The sequence below is a fragment of the Mycteria americana genome, chromosome 13, assembly GCF_035582795.1.
Source record: "Mycteria americana isolate JAX WOST 10 ecotype Jacksonville Zoo and Gardens chromosome 13, USCA_MyAme_1.0, whole genome shotgun sequence".
NCBI classification, from domain to species: Eukaryota; Metazoa; Chordata; class Aves; order Ciconiiformes; family Ciconiidae; genus Mycteria; species Mycteria americana.
In genome coordinates this window covers 6,064,185-6,083,061 of record NC_134377.1, presented here as the reverse complement: position 1 = coordinate 6,083,061, position 18,877 = coordinate 6,064,185, and the positions used below count along the sequence as shown (strand labels likewise).

The 18,877-nt window shown below is 47.6% G+C and overlaps 2 protein-coding genes and 2 non-coding genes across 5 annotated transcripts in view; 3 read left to right on the top strand and 1 right to left on the bottom strand.

The window, feature by feature from the left end:
* PRKAB1 (protein kinase AMP-activated non-catalytic subunit beta 1) overlaps positions 1 to 18,877 on the bottom strand; it is a 423,514-nt gene that overhangs the window by 133,979 nt on the left and 270,658 nt on the right. The window lies entirely within an intron of this gene.
* On the top strand, positions 839 to 979 carry LOC142416754 (U4 spliceosomal RNA). The gene has a single exon (XR_012777813.1). It is a non-coding gene; the product is annotated as a U4 spliceosomal RNA (small nuclear RNA).
* On the top strand, positions 1,430 to 1,570 carry LOC142416753 (U4 spliceosomal RNA). Its single transcript, XR_012777812.1, has one exon. It is a non-coding gene; the product is annotated as a U4 spliceosomal RNA (small nuclear RNA).
* PXN (paxillin) overlaps positions 6,280 to 18,877 on the top strand; it is a 48,079-nt gene continuing 35,481 nt past the window's right edge. The window contains exon 1 of one of the 2 annotated variants that reach the window (XM_075516355.1): positions 6,280 to 6,383. In XM_075516355.1, the coding sequence (XP_075372470.1) occupies positions 6,371 to 6,383 (13 nt within the window). In that variant the 5' untranslated portion in view covers positions 6,280 to 6,370. Of the gene's footprint in view, positions 6,384 to 12,717; positions 12,749 to 18,877 lie in introns of those variants that run through there. The other variant, XM_075516354.1, reaches the window with a different exon arrangement.

The following is an 18,877-nucleotide window of genomic DNA, read 5'->3' as shown; positions in this document are numbered from 1 at the left end:
TCGAAGGAGTCTTTTTTTTTTTTTTGGAGGACAAGAAAATAGCAGGAGGTCCAGGCTGCTGCACTGTAGCAGCCTGGTACTAGATGCTCACCTATTTTACACACAATGGGCTCTTTCTAATAATTTGGGCTGCTTTTCAAATGCATTCTCCAAATAGCTCTTGCTAATTAGTTCAAGACATTGCAGGAATTTTTAATCCATTTTTCTTGCCTTTTACAGTTACTTCAGAGCCCGAGCCTGGATACAGCAGCGGGTAGCTTTGCAATCGCAAGGAAGAGGCGCATCCTGCCTGTGCGGTGCCGACGCTGCCGGCCCCGGCGCCCCGCGGAGGTGTGGGGCAGGACCCCCTTTTTGGTAATTTCCTCAGCCTGAACGACCCCGAGGCTGCTAGTACCTTTTTTCAGAGTTTAAACGTGTTTTCGAATCGTTGCGTGGTGACTTTGCTTTGGTACCACCGGGATACCGAAGGCAGCCCGGGCCCGGCAGAGCCCGTTTCACCCTGCGGCGGGTCCGCCCCGCCCCGCGCGCTACTTCCCGGGACAGAAAACGGCGATTTTGGCCAACCCGCCCCGCTCGGGCCCTCGGCGGCGGGACAGCCCCTTCCCCGGCGCTCATTACCATAGCGCCCTCCCGGCACCCCCCGCGTGCCCCGCCGCCGCGCCGCCCTGCCTCCCCCCCCCCCCCCGGTAACCCCCCCCCCCGCCCCCAGCGGGAGCGCGGGGGTGGGCGGGGGGCGCGCGGCGGCGCGGGCCGGCGGGGCACGCGGGGGCGCGCCGGCGCGCTCTGACCACAGCGGCGGGGCGGCGGCGGGGGGGAGCGGGAGGGCGGAGTCAGCGATAGCTTTGCGCAGTGGCAGTATCGTAGCCAATGAGGTTAATCCGAGGCGCGATTATTGCTAATTGAAAACTTTTCCCAATACCCCGCCATGACGACTTGAAATATAGTCGGCATCGGCAATTTTTGCGAGCCTCTTCGGAGGCTGCTTTTATGTCGTTAAAGATAGATAACGGGAGTACCGTGCGGGTACGCCTCGGGTCAACCTCCCCGCCGGCTGGGGTGCCTCGGGGTCGGCTAGGGCTCGCCGCCCTGGCCGGGTGGGGGCCGCCGGCTGGGGAGCCCCGGGGCTGGGCTAGCGGTGCGCGGGGGCGGTGGGGAGTCCCGCATCCGGCGGGGAGCTGCCCGCACTGACGTCATGCGTACTTTGCATAATCCTTCCCAGCAAGCTTCGCGGCCGCCCCGCCGCTCGGCACGGAGCGGAGCGGGGGGGAAAACGGGGCGCCCCGCTCCCGGCGGCGGCACGGAGGGTACGGCGGCCGGTGGGGATGGCCACCGGGGCAGGCGCGGGGGGCGGCGCGGCGGGCGGCGGGGCTCGCCCCGAGCTAGGTGGCGGCCCCGGGGCGAGGGGCGGCGGCGGCGGGAGGAGGGGGTCAGCTTTGCGCAGTGGCAGTATCGTAGCCAATGAGGTTAATCCGAGGCGCGATTATTGCTAATTGAAAACTTTTCCCAATACCCCGCCATGACGACTTGAAATATAGTCGGCATTGGCAATTTTTGACAGTCTCTACGGAGACTGAATTTTGGTGTGAAAAATAGAGGAAGCGAGGAAAAGGGGTGCTACTAGGTGTTAGTTTGGCCTGGCACTGGGTAATCTGGGAGCTGGCGTCGTGCCCGTAGCGTCAGGCGGGCGACGGAGGTTTATTATGCGCAGATCCGAGGGCTTTTGTTCTCTCTCGTCGCTGCCGGTGCCGGCTCCTGCCAAAAACATGGTTTAATGAGTCGAGGGCGCGTCTACATAAAAAGCTCGGTTCTTGCCTTTTTCTTTCAAAGCTGCTGAAGAAGGAATTGGTCCGTGAAAATGGAAGAGGAGGAACTGGGGTACTGGAGAAGCGTTTCTGTGTAGCTCTTGCTGAGGAGGATCCCTTGAGGAGCACGACCTCTCGGAAGGTAGCTTAGGCAGCGAGGAGAGGGCTGGCGTCCCTGGAGCAAGCAAGGGGGTGAAAGTCTGAATCGTGCTTGTCTGGCTCCAGAACTGCTCCAAGACCTATTAAGGGACAGCTTTCAGCACACAGTACCATAACCTGCATTTTGTGGGGGTTTGTTAATGTATATCCATTGGCATCACTTGCTTTAAAAAAGAAAAAAAGAGCTCCTTATTGTCAAAGGAATCACAAACCTTTACTCTGGAAAAAACAGTTGCTGAGTTTGGTGTAAAATCCTATTTTATAACTTAAGTAAACCCCATCCATTTCTAAGTTACAGCTGTTGTCTTATTTAATACCTAAGTAGACCCTGTGGAGGGAGACTAATGGCGCACCAGCTCCCTGGGCTGAATCTCCACTGGAGCTGGAAGCAGCTGCCCTCTGTCACTTTGTGTGGATTGGATGTAGCTTATGTTGCTGACAAGTTACCTCTGAAGTTCCCTGTATGGTCATGTGTGCCATCCGAATGCTCCTACCCTGCCTATAAGACCCTGAGCCTGGCGGCTGTTTATAAGTAAGCAGAGTAGAAAACTTAGTAGCCAACATTAATGTTCCCTCTTTGTCAGGTTTATTTGTAACATTCAGCTATGCTAGAGTATCATACGCAACAGTGACCAAAGAGTGACAGTGAAACCTCCTCGATGGCATTTTCCCCCCATTTGTACTTCGTTGCTAGCAATATCAATTTGAAATCAAAACCTGAAGCGTAGGAATGCCATTACCCTCTGGCAGAATAAGCCACACTGATAAATACCAAAGGCATACATAGTTTACAGTGAGTAATACAGTTAATATAATTGCTTGATTCATATAAACTGTGTCAGTAAATATTGGGTTTATCACTTGATTGTTTCTCATCCCTTCGGCCAAAACTGACTGTGATAATACACTGGCGTGGTGCTTTCATTCTGCATTGCGAAGTCCTACATCTTATGCTAGAAACAAAGTTTGTTTGTTTTGCTGTAATAGATCCTTCCAAGAAATATAAAGTTGGACCTTGAATGGGGAAGTTGCATGTTGAGATTTACTGCCATTGCCTTAAGCCTAAAGCTCTGCCTGAATTTGTCTTTTATGCATTCACCTGAAGAAAGAGCTGTGTCTCCTTGCGTGATGTCCATGTGGCACAGCACAGAGGACACGCGCCGCAACAAAGTCATTGTCATCACTCTGCCGTTTCAAGTCACTCTCTGGAAAGTGCACAGGTAAGCTCTAAACACGCCTTACAAGTCAGTGCAGCTTCATATCTGTTCTTCTCTGACGTAGATTTAGTTTGCTGTAAATAATGGTGCTTTTCCTAAGAGGTATTATGAAATGAGCTTGTATTGCTCCTTGGTTTGGCAGCCAGTCTGAGAGTACAGCCCTGCAGGGGACAGGTGGACAGTTAATCCATCTAGTCGCTGAGTGTCAAGTGTGTGGAGGTCAGTGGGTTAAGCCACCCTTCTATGGAGCTGGTCCATAACTGGTAAATTATGCTTTGACAAGAGGGAAAGACGCCTTGAGCAAATACTCTGAACACTTGGGTTGTGTGGAGCCAGGAAGTCCTGAAGTCCAACATTAGGTTGATACTGACTCATTGTCTGACTTTATTTCCAGCTCCCAGCCGTGATTCCCATCTGTAAATGGGGGCAATAACTTCTTGTCACGTCTTCTGTGAAAGACAAGGATAAGTCGAGTCACAAGGTGTCTTAGTCACAGGGCACAACGTGAGAGGAAGCCCCATGTATTTCTCTGATGCACATACCTGCCTTCGTTCCCTAGCGCTTCCTGTCCGGCACCAGTTATGAGGGATGTAGCTGGGTCTCAGGGTCACTTCCCCCGCAGCCCTGCCAGCAGCCTCTGGGCACGCCTTGGGTACGCTGCTCTGGTGGGAAAGAGTTTGCTGGAAGTGGCTGTCACTGGGGAGCTGCAGCTGCTTCTGCCAGCAGCTGGCAGTTGTGTAAGAATGGTGCTTGCTGCTCAAGCACGTGTTCGTGAGTCAGTAAGAGTTTCGGAGGCAGAGAGCAGGTAGATGCTGACAAAACAGGATGTTCCAGGGCGTTAGGAAGGACAGGAGAAGGTGAACATTGTTTGGGTGAATTTAGCTTGAACCCATACCACTGAGCAGTTGTCTTACCAGCTTGGGTTTTAACCTACCCCTACTCCTTAGGCTATCATGGGAGGGTTAAGGACTGACAATTTTAAGTAAGAAATGTTAGTGTGTGAAGAAGAATTCGGTTATGAACAGCACCTGGCTATAAGGAGTGCAATGAGAATAAGGCTGGTTTTAAAAGCCATATTACTAGAGGATAGTATCACTCGTGACAGCCCTGCCTTTCCATCTCACTGACCCTTTCATAGCAGTGCCGAAGCCATAGGCAAAGGTTTAGAGGCAATGACTTTTTTTTTTTTTTACACTGAGCAGCTTGGACACAACCTATTTCTTGTGGGTGCAACCCTAATTGGTGCTATGACATGTTTATTTCAGTCCTGAGACAGAATAGAAACTGCTTTTTTGATTTGCACTCACTTCCAGACTCCCAAAGGACACTGGAGGAAGCCAAAGATAAAAATTGCATACTAGGCTACAATATGAACAGAGCACAGTGGGCACTTTATGTATGCAGAGGTAAAAATACAACCCAAGTCAAGACAGATGCCTGTCACGTGTTGCTAGAAGAAACATACAGATCCCAGGAAAGGACACGTTTCTGATGATCTTATGTCCACTATGTTACCCGCAAATCCTAGTGGTTTATGTTGCTCCACCCGGGGAGGGCACATCCTGAAGCCATCATTGTACAGCCAGGGATAGGTTTCGAGAAAATGTAACAGTCCCTTCAAATAATGTTTTAAATTTTGCTCAGGGACCAGCAAGGAGAGTGTCAAGCCAGATCCATGGCATTGATGGTGAAGCACGCGGTGAAAGTCTTTGCTTATATTTGTGTTGTACTTAGATGTAGGTAAGGATGTCATTTTCTGAGAAGTCCTGGATCCTGAGTAAAACCTGGAATGAATTTCCTGGAGGCTGTTGATTATTTGCCAGCGTTGGCTGGGGCTAGGGAGGGGATATTTCCATGCCCCCCTAGTGATTGTTCTCGTTATAGCGTTTCTTAACACAGGAAATAATGATGTCTGTTGAATTGTGTTAGCTGGGGAAACTGGGTGTGTTTGTGCCTAGAGAGTGAAAAATAAAGCATTGGAGATTGCTAGCAGCTGACCTCATGTTCTCTGTTTTTATGAAAATACCATAATCTAGGCTAGACAACGGGACACGGGCTGTTCAGGTCTGAGAACATTCTCTGACTTGGTAGTAATTTTGTAAGGAAAAGTGCTACAAGAGCCATGTTTCCGGGGTCCTTAGCTGTTCCCACACTGATAGTTTTCGCTGTATCTCCCATCAGGTTGGGAGCTGAACACTTGGGCTGAGCAACTGTTTTTACTGCCATGTCGACTTGGCCAGAGCGTGATGGTAGAGTAAACACTAGCTGTGATGAGGGTGGAGCTGCTCTGTGGTTCGGGTAAGGCTGAGGACTTTGCTGTATTGGAGTGTGGTTTGGTAGTGGTTTGAAAGGAAAAACAACTGGGAAATGGTGGTTCAAGACGCACTATCACATGATAAATCCAGGAGGGCTGTTACGGTTTTTAAACAGAGCAAAGGAGAAGTGGTTGGTGGCTTTCCTCTATGGTGGCAACAGCTTGTGGAAAATTGTTCAGGAAAGGTTTCACCTGCCCAAGCTTTCCTGTGGATCGGGTCAGTCATCTGGGGCTCAGAAACGTCGATTTGTTCGAAGGCTTTCGGGGCGCGGAGTGGCAGCGTGCAGGGCTCTCCCGGGCTGCAGCACCCCAGCCGAGCCTGGCACGACTGCGTCGCTGCCCTCGGGGGGACGTGCCCCTGGGGACGGTCCTGCTCCTCGAGTGAAGGGAACAGGGTTTTGGGTTGCGTTCCTGGCCGGGCCACCGGCAGCCTCGGACGTGCGTGGGGTCGCAGGCCGGTGCCTCGCCCGGGCAGGCGGGCGGGACGGCTCCTTGCGGCAGGGCAGGCTTTGCCCCGGGGACAGAGCTGCGGCCAGGCACGCGGGTGGGCGGTAGCCCTGGGCGCTGCTGTCCCCGCCCGGCACTTCCCGGGGCACTTCTCCACCCCAAGGACTGCGCACCGGTGCCGGGGAAGGCGGCCCGCCCCGCCCGGGGCCGGGAAGCCTAGTCCCCCCCCGGCGGGGCCGGGCTGGCGGCTCCCGCTGCCGCCGGCAGGGGGCAGGGCCGGGCGGGCGCGGCGCGGCGGGGGCGCGCGCGGGCCGCGGGCTCGCGCGGGGGCGGGCCGGGAAAGTTGCGAGGCGCTGAGGCGGGCGGCGGCACCGGCAGCGGAGCGGGCAGGGGCACGGGCACGGGCACGGCGGACCGGGCACGGCGGCACCATGGACGACTTGGGTGAGTTCCGAGCCGCGCGTACTCCCCGCGGCGGGGGGCGCCGCCCCTCAGCGCCCCGGGCAGCCCCCGCCGCGGCCCGCCCGGCCACGCTGCGCCCCTCGGCGGCGCCGCCGCCGCCGGCTCCGCGCCGCGGGGCTCGGGCCGGGCCTGCCAGGGCTCGGGCCGGGCCCGCCGGCGCCCGGGGACGCGTCGCTCCCCGCGGACCGCGCAGGCCCTCCCGGCTCGCCGCGCCGCGCGGACCGCGCCGCCCCCAGGCCCCTCGGCTGGGCTGCCCCGGGGCCGCCACCGCCCGCCCCCGCCCGCGGTCCGGGCCGTCGGTGTTCGTCCCGGCTCTGCCCCGGCCGGGAAAGGCGCCCCTCGCTCCCGTACCCTGGGAGCAGCGTGGAGCGTGGTCGGGTTTCAGCAGACACCTCCTCCCCTGCCGCTGCCCCAGCCCCTCGAGCCTATTCTTGGGGGAGATCTGTAACTTTGCACGGGCATAGAGCGATCGCTGGGGAGCCCTCGGGGGTGAGCGGAGCACAGCCCCTGCCCGACGTGCCGCCAGGCTCGGAGCTCATCCTTGGCCTCCCTTTGCTTCTCCCAGGTGTGCCGAAACCTTCCGAAACCGCGTAGCAGGGAAATGTCAGGCAACTGGTCTCACTGGAAAGATCTAGAGAGTTTGAGTTCCTTTGGTACCAAGCCGGAAAGGGGGTGGATCTGCCAAAATCCCTTGTGCTCTGGGAGACATTAGGGTGACTGAGTTCCGCTTATGAAACTGATTAAATCAGACACTGGGGATGGGCTGCGATCCGTTACTTCCATCCTACCTTTAATAGAAACCAGACGTTAAGATATGCTCCAGGAAAATTGCAGTTTTATTACTGGACCTGGAAGCTCACATTACAGTGCTGGCATTAAAGCTGGTGGTCACACCTTCAGAAAACAGACTGTGAATTGGGCTAATGATAAAACTTACGGGGCAAGGAGTCCATCAGCTGCATGGCTTCCTGGTGAAAGGTGCACCACGAAGGACTTGTTCTTAGGGAGTGAAACCTCACCCTCTGCCTGGGTGAAGTAGCTGGTGGTGCAAGCAGAATGAATTTCTACTCCAGCTTCTTCTCACAGTTATTGTTTCTTTAAGTGGAGACAGTTCTGTTTACCGTTTCTCATATCCATCAGACTGGTTATCTCTTGGGGATTTGGTGCTGCTCCGAGAGCAAGTTTCTAGCCTGTTCAGGAATGTGTTGCTAGTCAGAACAGGATTCACCCAGTCTGTGTATTGACTTGCTGAGTGGCCCTTCAAGGTGAGCATACAGATAGCATTGTGTAGGGCCAGTTTAGTGTCTCATCAGCATGCTCTTTAACGAACCATGGGAGCTGTACTGTGCCCACTGCAATTGTTGCATTCCTTGAACAGTGGTAGTGTGACTTTCCAGTTGTCCGAATAGGCTACTGCAGTTTCAACACATTTTTCCTTTCCTCTGTAGGAGGATTAGAGGTGAACTGCAAAGAAATTCTGAAAAAAATCTGAATGTGTCTGTTTCGTTCTTCTGAAGTGTTAAATGCATTGGCACGACCAAAAGTTAAACTTGTGATCTGATTTTTAAAATAGAAATTTTTGTCTCAGCAGCTTGATTTCATCAAGCTGTAATTACACTATGTCTTTCTCAATTTTTGTGCAGTCTTTCAGATTGGACAAGATCTGATTATCTAACAGTAAGCAGTAAACAGAAAAAGTGGGAGCTTTTCTCTCTCTAAGCTTTTCTTTGGTGTACAAAATTCACCATGGAAAGGCACACCAGCTATTTTCCCTCTGCAAATCATTGTTAGCCCCAAAATTGCTCACTTATTTTTCTAAAGCCATTCACCTTGGGATGCATACATAAGGGAACAATGCTCTGCTGATACAGCTCCCCTGAAATAAGTCAAACTTTTGAACTGAAGTGAGAGTTGTTTGTTTTTCTTTCCTCATTATCTATGGGTGGATTATCTGAGTTGTGGATTAACTGTGCCATGGATACAGACATCTGCGCTGCCTCTGTCCAGAGTCAAGCTAGTCCGGCAGGACTTGTTGGTTCAGGCACAGTGCCATGTGGACATAGCTGCACTGCTTCCAGGGCCAGTTTTGGCCCAAAAGTAGTTTAGCATTGAGCCTGAGCTAATATGCCTTGCAGGTTCAGAGTTGATGTCAAGTAAAATCAACTGAGATATTTCCACACCATGGAAATCTGAATTCCACAGCATTCTGAATCTGTGCGGTGCAGAAATGCCTAGTGCCTGATGGACCTTGCTGGGCATGAGGGAACACCTTACAAAGCCCATTGGTATGTCTGTTCTCTTAACTCCCTGAATTCATCAAAAATCTCCTCCCTCTTCCTGGAGCTGATGGAGTTGATCAGTGTGTACTTGTGCACTGTAAAATGGAGGTCCAGAAGTATCTCAATTTCATGCTGCTTGGGCTGGAGAGGTTATGAAACAAACGTGAGAATGGATTTGTGTTGCTTTGGGGATTCGTTTGGAGTTGAAAAAAAACTTTGTTCCTTTTTTTTCCCCCCTCAGTGTTGAAGACGTGGTGTTACAGCGCACAGCTCACACAGGAAACTGTTTCAGAGCTCTGCAGGCAGAACTCATGCACCCCGTTAAGCTGGGGGAGCCTCCATGGTGCAGGACACTCGGTGCTGGGTCCGGGTATAAACTAGAATAGCACATTGTGGGAAGGCAGGGAGGAGACGGTGAATTTGAGCAGCTGACCGGACTTGTCCAGATTGTCTTCCTCGAATCTCTCTAAGGAAGCATATTTTGCGGATGTGCTTGGAGTTTGACAGGAAGCTTGCTGAATGAGTTTGCCGTTCTGCAGTGTTGTAAATTGGCACAGAGAGTAAAACTTTGTCCTAAAGAGTGAAAATCCTAACTCAGGGCTATCGCCCCTTTCAGGGGATTATCAGAGCGCAGTGTGTTGTTGTTACATGCTGTGCTTCCAGCACGCAAGTGACCAACTGCACTTAACTGCTTCAGACAATTTGAGATACTGAATTATATGTTGAATTATTCTTGGTTCCATGGTGCTACCGTGTCTAAGTAGTGTGTGAACAGTCCATTGGGATCTGTTGGTTGCAGAGGAAGAAATCTAATTCATGTAGCGTGTCATGTATTTTATGGTGAGAGGAGTAAGAGAAAGGAAACTTTCCATTTGCTTTAGTCAGATACTGTTTGATTTTGACTTTGAATGTTCTTTACAGACTTTTTCTGAAAGGGGTTGTTTGCAAACACTACTGTGAAACCTTTTATTTATTCTTCTTTTTTTGAGCTTTGGTAACTCCAAACAGAAATGATGTTGCTTTTAGAAGCTTTCTTTTGATGGCTTTGAAATTCTCACTTCTCTACTGCTTGGTTGTTTTTTTTTTTTTTTTTTTTTTTTTTCTTTTAAAAGGCTTCAGATTTTTTTTGACTGGATTTTGCAATCAAAACCAAAACAGCCTTCACTAGAGCTTGTAAAAGATGTTTTACAAAGAAGTTATTTCTGTTTAATAGGAACATATTTATGGCAGTGTTTTGGCTGTGCATGTAAACTAGACTGTAAGCTTCTTATTTTAGGTGCTTGCTCACTTCTAGAAGGATTTTTCTTTTGCAGAAGGTTTGTCTAGCAGTGTGGCTTCAAAATTCTGGGCACAAAGGTTCAGCGGCACAAGAGATTTTACTTTAAAAGTTGTTTCCCTCTGTTTTAGCAACTCTAACCCACCCTCTCTTCAGGGCTTAATCCTCTCAAGATTGACTTTAAAGGGAGCAATCTTGCCGTTGATTTTTCATGGGAGTGTGGAGGGGGGTGCATGTGTTTCCATCTGTCATCTCTCCTAACATTTGGAAGATTGCTGTGCTCTGCAGGGTTATGCTGGCTGTCCCTCTTTTGAGGGGGATGCTTGCCTGTTTCTGACTCGGTTCCTTCAGTTTGGAAGTCATAAGGTTTTGGTCTTATTGGACTGAAAGTTTAGTGTGAAATTGCTTATGGTCAGCTACGCCCAGGAAATGGCAGTGGGGGGAAACACTGGTAAAGTAATTTGGTCCCTTGGCTTTCTACTGGCTCAGGTTTCTGAGTCATTCCTGCTGCTGGGCGAGAAGACTGTAAACAGAACTAATACTCTGCACAATGGGGTTCTGACTTGTTTCAGCTTCTTAGCTGTCCTGACCCCTCGTAAAACAGGGACTTCATTGTCCTGAGCAACTCAGACAGGGAGTCCTCTGCCTCGAGCAGTGTGCGATGCAGAGAGAGGCTTCTTTTCTTGTTGCTCTATTTCCATGGAAAGGCTGGACTTTGCGCTGTCTTTAGCTCCTTTGTCCCTCGCTGGGAGAGGTCAACTTATCCGAAGTGTTCAGCTGCCCTCCTGGTTAAAATTGATCCTCCAACACCATCTCTACCACTAAAGAAAGAAATGGTTAACTTCTCATACATCTTCTTTAACTCTGTCTCTCTACTTGTTCTTCCTTTCTCAGGGAATCATGATACCTTAATTTCTCCAGACTCTTTTTCCCTCACCTCTTTCCCCATGAAGTGTATTTATTATATGAAACAAGTTGTGAAACTGCAGAAATGATGGATAAAATTCTAAAGTCTGGCAGCAGAACAAGCAATAACAATTCACTTCTACTTAGATCAGAGTTGTTTTTCTGATCTACTGCTAAGAAAGACATATGTAAATTCCTTAAATTAAATCTGTGCAACTAGGGGAGGGGGGAGAAAGCCTGTTCATGGCCGAAAAACAATCTGTTTGAATTGGACTAATGCGTTAGTTGTGGTATCTGGGATCTACTGCAGCTTTGGAGAAAGCCAGAACACATTCTGAATTCAGTTGTGCTGTGCTAGTTGAAAATCAGTGTGAGTGAATAGGATCTCTGGTCCCAGTTTCCTGCTCCGAGTCTCAGACTACGCCTCCTTCCCTTTGTGTACTGATCTTCTGTGCCCCTTTTTGTCTGGTGCGGAAGCTGTTAATGAAGATGCTCTTGTGCTCCAGCTGCCTGAAAGTGAGACATTGTCTGTGGGAAGCTTCCCCAGGCTGTGGTAAGATGATGGGGTTTAGGGAATGAGTTTCTTGCTCACTTTAGCCTGTCCTAACTAACTTAGGTTTAATAACAAGCCCTGGAAGTACAGGTTGTCATGACTACTAGGCTATTATATTTTAAAATGCTAGGTAGGGAACTGTGGAGATCTTTGGGTCCTGTTCTTGTTTCAGTGTTTGTAAAATCTCACCTTGCGTCTCATCCAGTTTCAGATTGCAGCCAAAAATGGTGATTCCAGCTTCCCCATCTCTTGTGTGCTTGTGGCTTACTTCGTGAGTATCAGGCACCAGAGCGAATTGGTTCAAATTGCTGATCTTTTGGAAAACCAGCCCTTTCCCCCAAATTGAACAAATGATTTGCCATTGGATCAATAAGCTGAACTGTCTCACCCTGTGGCAAGATAACTAAATCCAGCATAGTGTAGAAGCAAGGAGTGGCACCATTCCTTTCCATTTTGGGCTGAAGTTAAATGGATTGGGGAGGAGTGGAAGTTGTGATTTCAAATTTGTTTAATGTGATTTAACTGCTGGCTGCTGTAAGGTGTGGTGGTGGTGTTTTTTTTTTTTCCTCCCATCTCCCTTCCTTGTCTCCACAATAACTGTTGCGCAGTTAGCTGGATCCACAAGCTGATTCTTCTGAAAGTCATTTTTTTTACATGGACAGTGGACTGGGAAGTAGGTGAGGCCACTTTTTTTAGCTGTGGTTTATGTTTAATCTAGCATAAGGTAACCATTTATCCACAGCCTCAAAAACCTGCCCTGACTTCAGGCGTATTGTTTCTCCGCCTGTGAAATTAGGGATAATAGCTCCTTACCTGCAAAGTATGGTTAATATTTGTTGAGGTCTTTGTGTTTCTGAAATAGCTTCCAGCTGAATATGTCAGAATAGTAACTCTTTCAAGCTTCTCCAGTCACCATTGCTGGAAGAGCTTACAATGGCAACTTTGAATTAGATTTATAAGTTTTTATTCCCTTCTCAGCCCTGTTTAATGTTCCCTCTCTGCCCTTCTGATTGCTCATCCTTTCTTCATCCTCTGTTATGACAGGCTGTGAGTAGGGAGAAAAGATCTCCTTTCCCTTCCAAGTTCCCCACAGCAGTTCTACTCTAGTCTTTCCCTTTACCACAGAGCATCGTGAAGTCATTCAAAGAATGTCGTGTGCTAAAGATATACCATAAAAATAGGAGGTGGGTGATGACTTTCTCATATCACTCTTAGCTATTTTTCCCATTCTTGCTTATTCTCATTACAAATGGCGCCAGAGCAGCAGAAACCAGCTGGCTGGGGACAGTCTCCCTTGATTGACTGGTGTCAAAATCCATGCTTTTTCTTCTGTGTATGTATGTTTTTAAATCTCGATGAAGCAAACAAAGTAGAAACAGCAACTGGAGTGCTATGGAACAAGTTTGGTGTTGGTGTTTCAGTTATAGGAACTTGAGTCCCTGAGGTTATGTGTTTGTGCTGTTTAGGAGTCTGGTAAGCTCTTTTTCTGCTCATATAAATGCAGCTTTTTCTTGTAGCAGACAGTAATTATTCTGAATTTACATGGGAAATTTATCTAAGCAATTTGAGACAACCATAAGCTGAGGATCCAAGAGAACTTATGGCAGGCCACAGGGGGAGGCAGCCTGCGTTGTTATTGCTTGGCTTCTTTTTCCCTGTGCTGGACTGTCTCTACACTGTGAACAAGTTTAGTTCAAGTTATTTAAATGATGATGGGGTAGTCTGAAGTCTTCAAATGCAGTTTGTCATGCCACTTCTCTCAGCGTTCTTTTTATCATGTGCAAGTTTGGTGTAGATGGCTTTGCTGGGTGAGCTACTGAGTACGTCTGGCTGGCTGCATGCAGTGGAGTGTAGCTTGATTTCTTGGTTTTTACTGTTTATTGCATGTGATTAAACCTCTAACATTTTGCAAATGATGTGAAGAACATCAAAAAAAGTAAATGGCGCTCCAGGGAATAAACTTTCTGAATGACACTTTGCATGGGGAATTGTGCTTTAAACGGCTCAGCTATAAATCAAACTGTATGGGGTCTCCAGGAATAAACCAATCCCATGTTTTTGTCACAAAATTGAGCTGGCAGACAGAATTAATCCTTTGTCTGTCTAGACGCCTGATAGGATCTTGCTTTATTTCCATCCCTGAAGAGCAAGGTGAGCAGAGAATTTCACTTCATGCTATCGGGAAGTTTGTGGTGGTTCAGGGACTGTGATTAGGCTGGGTTTTTGTAAGAGCAGGAGGGGGCAAAAAAAGCCAGAAGTAGAAAAGGTCATGGGCAGGAGGGCTGTAAATGATTTGCCATGGATTAGGGGCTTAATACTCCCTTGTTCTATCCTCTTTCATGGTTCTAAACAAGTTCAAGGCTTCTCTCTGAAAAGGTTTCTTTTGGGTTGGAACAACTAATTTCAGCTGGGTCAGACAAAAGTGCCTAAGGCTAACTGCATGCCAGTTGAGGTTACTGGTGCCCCATGAGTTGGAATAAGGTGATGGCCTGGCTGGTCTTCTCTTGCTGCTCATCGTGTTTGGCCATTAGTTATGTCTGGTGCTCCCCATTCCTCAGCACTGGCAGCTGCCTTGGGACTAGGGTTTTTTGTTGCTGCTAGCAGATTACCCCTTTTGGGCAAAGGTGGTCCACGAGAGTAAGATGCCTAGGAGTAAGTACTTCTGGATTGCAGCTCTCCCTCTGTTCGTTATGGTTTTATGTGGGAGACATTTCTTGGGCTGTGTAGGTCTGGTTAGGCAGCGTGATACACAGCTGGAACTATTCTGCCTGGCTGTGAGCAGCTCCAGCAGTTAGACAGGATCCCTGCAGAGAGCTGGAGCACTGGGGGAGGGAATGAAATGCCATTTCATCCACGTCATGAAATCTCTTATCAGTGGCCAACTTAGTGTTGTGGGTGGGTGAGTGGTGTTGGCCAGAAGAAGCTGCCTTTTATTTCTTCTGTGAAATGCGAGGAGCTCAGTGCTGTCAGTCAGGCTGAGAGCTGTGGAATGGCTGTGTGGAGTTTGGGATGAATTTCAGTCAGGTTCTTATAACCCTGAGCTTGTAGTTTTCAATCTATCCTGCTGGCGCTTAATCTGAGATTTGCTACTTGGCTGTCCTGAGCACTTCCCTTGGGCAGTGCCTCACAAGCACAGCTGCTCTGGCATGCTGCTCCCGTACTTCTTAATTGCTTAAATCTGGCGCCTCCAGCACCTTCTGCCTTGGGATCGTGCTTAAAAGCCTTGGCCATGCAAGTTAGAGATAAAATCTGTTAGGCTATCACTCATTTTTCTGTAAGAGTTGGTTAAGGGCTTAATTTGTTGGATGCTACTTTTCCATCAAATGTGAGGGAGAAAACTACATGAAGCAGATCATCATGGTACAGATTACGGTGGTGTGAAATTCAGAGACCTTCTAGGCTGTCTGGATCTGCTAGAGTCCTCTGATTGCATTGCTTAGGTTTGAAAAATGCTCTACGGGGGATGGAATAGCCAGTGCGATGTGAGGCGTTTGGTGCCACTTTCTCTGGGACGGTATCGCTCTGGCGCGATCCTGTCTTTGCAGAGCTGGGAAGCTGTTTGCTGGGGAGGAGGGTTGAAGAGAAGGGGCTGGGGGTGGTGCAGGGAGGAAGCTTTATGTAATTCTTGGCTGGCTTCTGAGTAATTGTTTTAATGAAATGGAATGCAGTGTATTCAGTGCTTGCTTGGCAGAAACAGCTATTTTTTTATTTTCTATTTGGGGGGGGGGGGAGGGGGAGTTGGAGTTAGTCTATTTTCCAGCTGCTTTAAGCAGTTAGGCTTGGGTTTGTCGCAGAGATAGGAGCGGAATATTGTTCTTAGCGAGGAGGCAGTTGCACTGCTGTGCGTGTGTGGGAGGTTGTCTTTGTACATTTAATGTGTAAGCGGAAGAGCCTGGTCCCTCTGTTTCTCTGTGGGTTGTGAATGCTGGTGTGGTTCTGAAGTGGATCAGATTAATTTGAAAGTACCCAACAGTAATGGGATGATAGTGATGTGAGTAGGTACATGTCCATATAAAATAGCTTTGCATCTAGGTACTTGATAGGAAAATGAATCAATTTTCTACTATGCCCTGGTTCAGTGTATAGCAGGGAAGAATACGATGAGTTGAGACAAAAAAGTCAACTTAATTTTCAGCGGAGCAGAAACGTAGGCGCTGGGAGTCTTGACTTCTGCAGATTAGTGCAAAATATTCTCTCCAGTTATCTCAGGTGATTGTTGACTTTTGTCATAGGATTGGTGGAGGAAGAATCAGAGATCATGCTGAAAACCCTTTTTTAGAAAGTAATTTGAAGAAGGATTTATTTCATGTACCTATGAAAGGGAAGTTTATTCTCATGCTGCTTCTATTTCAGTATTGCTGGCATTTCCATTTTTGGTCAGTGCTGGAGATTGGTCTCTCTTACTCATCTTTACCTCTCAAAAATCTACTTTCTCTTTGGTCTTTATAAATTTTTTTTTAATTGCAGTTTTCCATGGTCATGAGTTCTCTTGCGAGTAAAACAGCCTTCAGTTGATAGAATAGAATTTTTCCGTGCCTAATAAAAAACCAACAACTTTTGTGCAGGACACTTGAGATGAAGAAGCTGTCATGCATTTAATTGCTTTATTAATACTGCTCTTGGTAAAAAGAAATCCTCACTATTTCTCTTGCCAGTGATGAAACAAGAAAGAGGCTTGTGACTAATACTTCTGTCATGATGCCAGATGATAGGTAAAAGGATAGGTCATTTACCTTCTCACAGTAGGAAGAGATAAGAAAACCTTAAACATTCTCCAGCTCTTCTCCATTCACTGGCTACAATATATTCCAGTTCTAAAAATGTTAGTTTTCTGTCTGGCTTTAACAATTTCCTTTCTTTCAGTGGGCCTCTGTCATGACATTGTGAAACTCTTGGGCCACATTCTTCTGCCAGTGCTAAAAAAAAAAAAAAGAATGCAGAGCTCTAGAGCTGTAGAGCCATCAGCAATCTCCATCAAATTACCACCCACATCTTCTCCCAAAGTAGGCTGGGGGACCCGTTCCCACAATAATTTCTGGAACATTGTCCTCCTTTCATTCCCAGAAGCTGCTTTTGAAGTAAAAAGAAGCTGCTTTAATTAGATTTTTAACCATGTGCTTCTTGGCCTCTGGTACTCTGTTGTCTTTCAAAGATGTTGCTTGCCCACTATCTGTAATTACTTGGGTTATCTTTAAGTTTTAGTAGAATGCTCATCAGATTGAAAACTTCTTTTTAAAACTTTCTACCTATTATAGTTATAAGTAGTACTAAGATCCACATGACTGAAAAATGTTAAATATTTTGTTGTCATTTCCCCCTACCCTGCTCTGTGAGTTTACATTGTGCTTTTGGCAGCGCTTTGTGTAAAGTCAGTTGCTGATGATGACTTACGCTTTTTGGCTTATAAAGAGTTCGGTGTTGCTTCCAAGTCTGTTCCCGCTCTCTGTTGCAGAGAACCCTTGCAGAAACGAAAACTTCTTAAAAAGAAAAATCCACCATTTTGAGAGTACTTTCTTAGTAATTATATTTTTAACAAGCCAGTTAAACCACATACTACATTTGACAAAAGTTCCTTTTTTAAAACAAAGGGGAAACAGCCTGCCTCAGAGTGGTTGGCGGGTAAAGCCAGCAAGTCTTTTTAATTTGTCTTTATTTATATCTTAATATACTAACCTTTTATTTAGCATCTCCAGTATCTGGGTGAGATTTGCTGGGACTTTATTTCTCCTTATAGGCACAGGCTTTTCAAACTTGAGATACCTTGGTTTTAAAGGGTAGATTTGCATTTGTTGAATGCTCTTTGCATTTATGCTCTTGGGAGATATGCTTGTTACTTACTGAATGGGAAGTTTCTGGAGTTAATGAAAAATATTCTCTTCAAGGACTAAAATCTCTCAAGTTTGCATTCTGATATCCCATTTAAGAGCCTTCAGGGTAGGAATGTCTCAATAAGACTGTACTAAATATGGATACGATTGCAGTGTCTGCACGATTGCAGTGTCTCTCTAGTGTCCCCGTTCTCTATTGCCGGAATCCTCCTTTTGCTGGTAGCCAGGGCATTCTACATCTCATGGGCAGAATCTGTGCTTCTAATGCTTTTAATGAATTCAGAATTTATACTAATATTTCTGTTCTTCATTTCATCATCTTTATGTATGTCTCAAATTTTGTAACTGGCACTTTGCCTGGATGGGTCTATATTCAGATCCATTTATGCTGCTTGGATAGGATTTCCACTGTTTAAAAGATGCTGGTTTTGTCCTCCCTTAAGTTCATGTCTATTCTTGCATAACCATGCAAATCTTACCCTTCCCTTTATTGGTTATAGGGTCCACATGCTTTCCTGTTTCTGCTACTTTTTAAAAGGCAGATAATTAACTTAGAATGTGCAAGCTCTGACAGTGTTTCTGGCTGTGTCCAAAATCATTTTTACATGTGCGGATAGATAGGATTGTAGTGATCTCTAGCAATCTTATTATTGACTATGGTTGTCTGTGGGGCAAAGGTGAGATGCTGAGGTATCTGAGGTGGTGGTCCTGCTGGCAGTTGAGTCAATATAATGGCTTGCTGCTACTGAAAGGAGGATGGTTTTACTTTCACTCACCCTTACCCCTTTTCTGCTCCCTCGTCTGGCTGTTCGGACATACCCCTTCCTTCTTGCTGCCTGCTGTGCTCATCTCTCTTTTCTAACCCGAAATAAAGCAGTCAGTTTTTTTGGCTGGGTGTATATTCTGTTGAACTGATTCACAGAGGGGTCTTGTGAGAGCCAGAGCCAACACAAGTAAGTGGCAGCAGCACATGTCTGGAAGAGGGAATAAAACCTCTCCATTTTTGGCAGTGGTGAACTGTTAATTTGCCTTTCTGCATCTTGTGAAACTGTATCCTTCACTTCACAGCGCTCACTGTCCAGTGGAACTCCTGTGCTCAGTTCCCATGTAGACCCTGATGTAACATGTTTTCCTTCCCTAGATGAGTTAGAATCAGCAGTTACCAAATTATGATCTCCAAGTGGTAAGAGCTCTACAGCTGTTGTAAGGTGTCCTCTTAAGTGGTTAAACTTAGGCACTTGTCATTTCCACCTGAGGGCTCTGGAGTGCAAGCAAATGAGGCTTGCTGTTGCCCAAAGATCTGGAAACCACTGCTGTGTGTTCACTGTTCTGATTTGCCACTGCTTATGGCACTAAGCTACTGCTTAGAAGCTGCTCAGAAGAGTTATCCAGTACTGGATTAGCATGTGTTGTAACCTGGATGCTGCTTATGACAATTTTCAGTTCAAGTCAGACCCAACTGCCTACAGTTAGGCAAATTTCAACCAAATACAGTCCACCCAGGGCTTAAAAAATGCCCTTGTCTGCCCTCATTTCAGTGGGCATGTTGAGGGTTGCTTGGTAGTAGCTGGGTGCCACACACCTCTGCACTTGGCAGTTTTTCTCCAAGTCCTGTAGTCCAGGGCCGAGCAGGG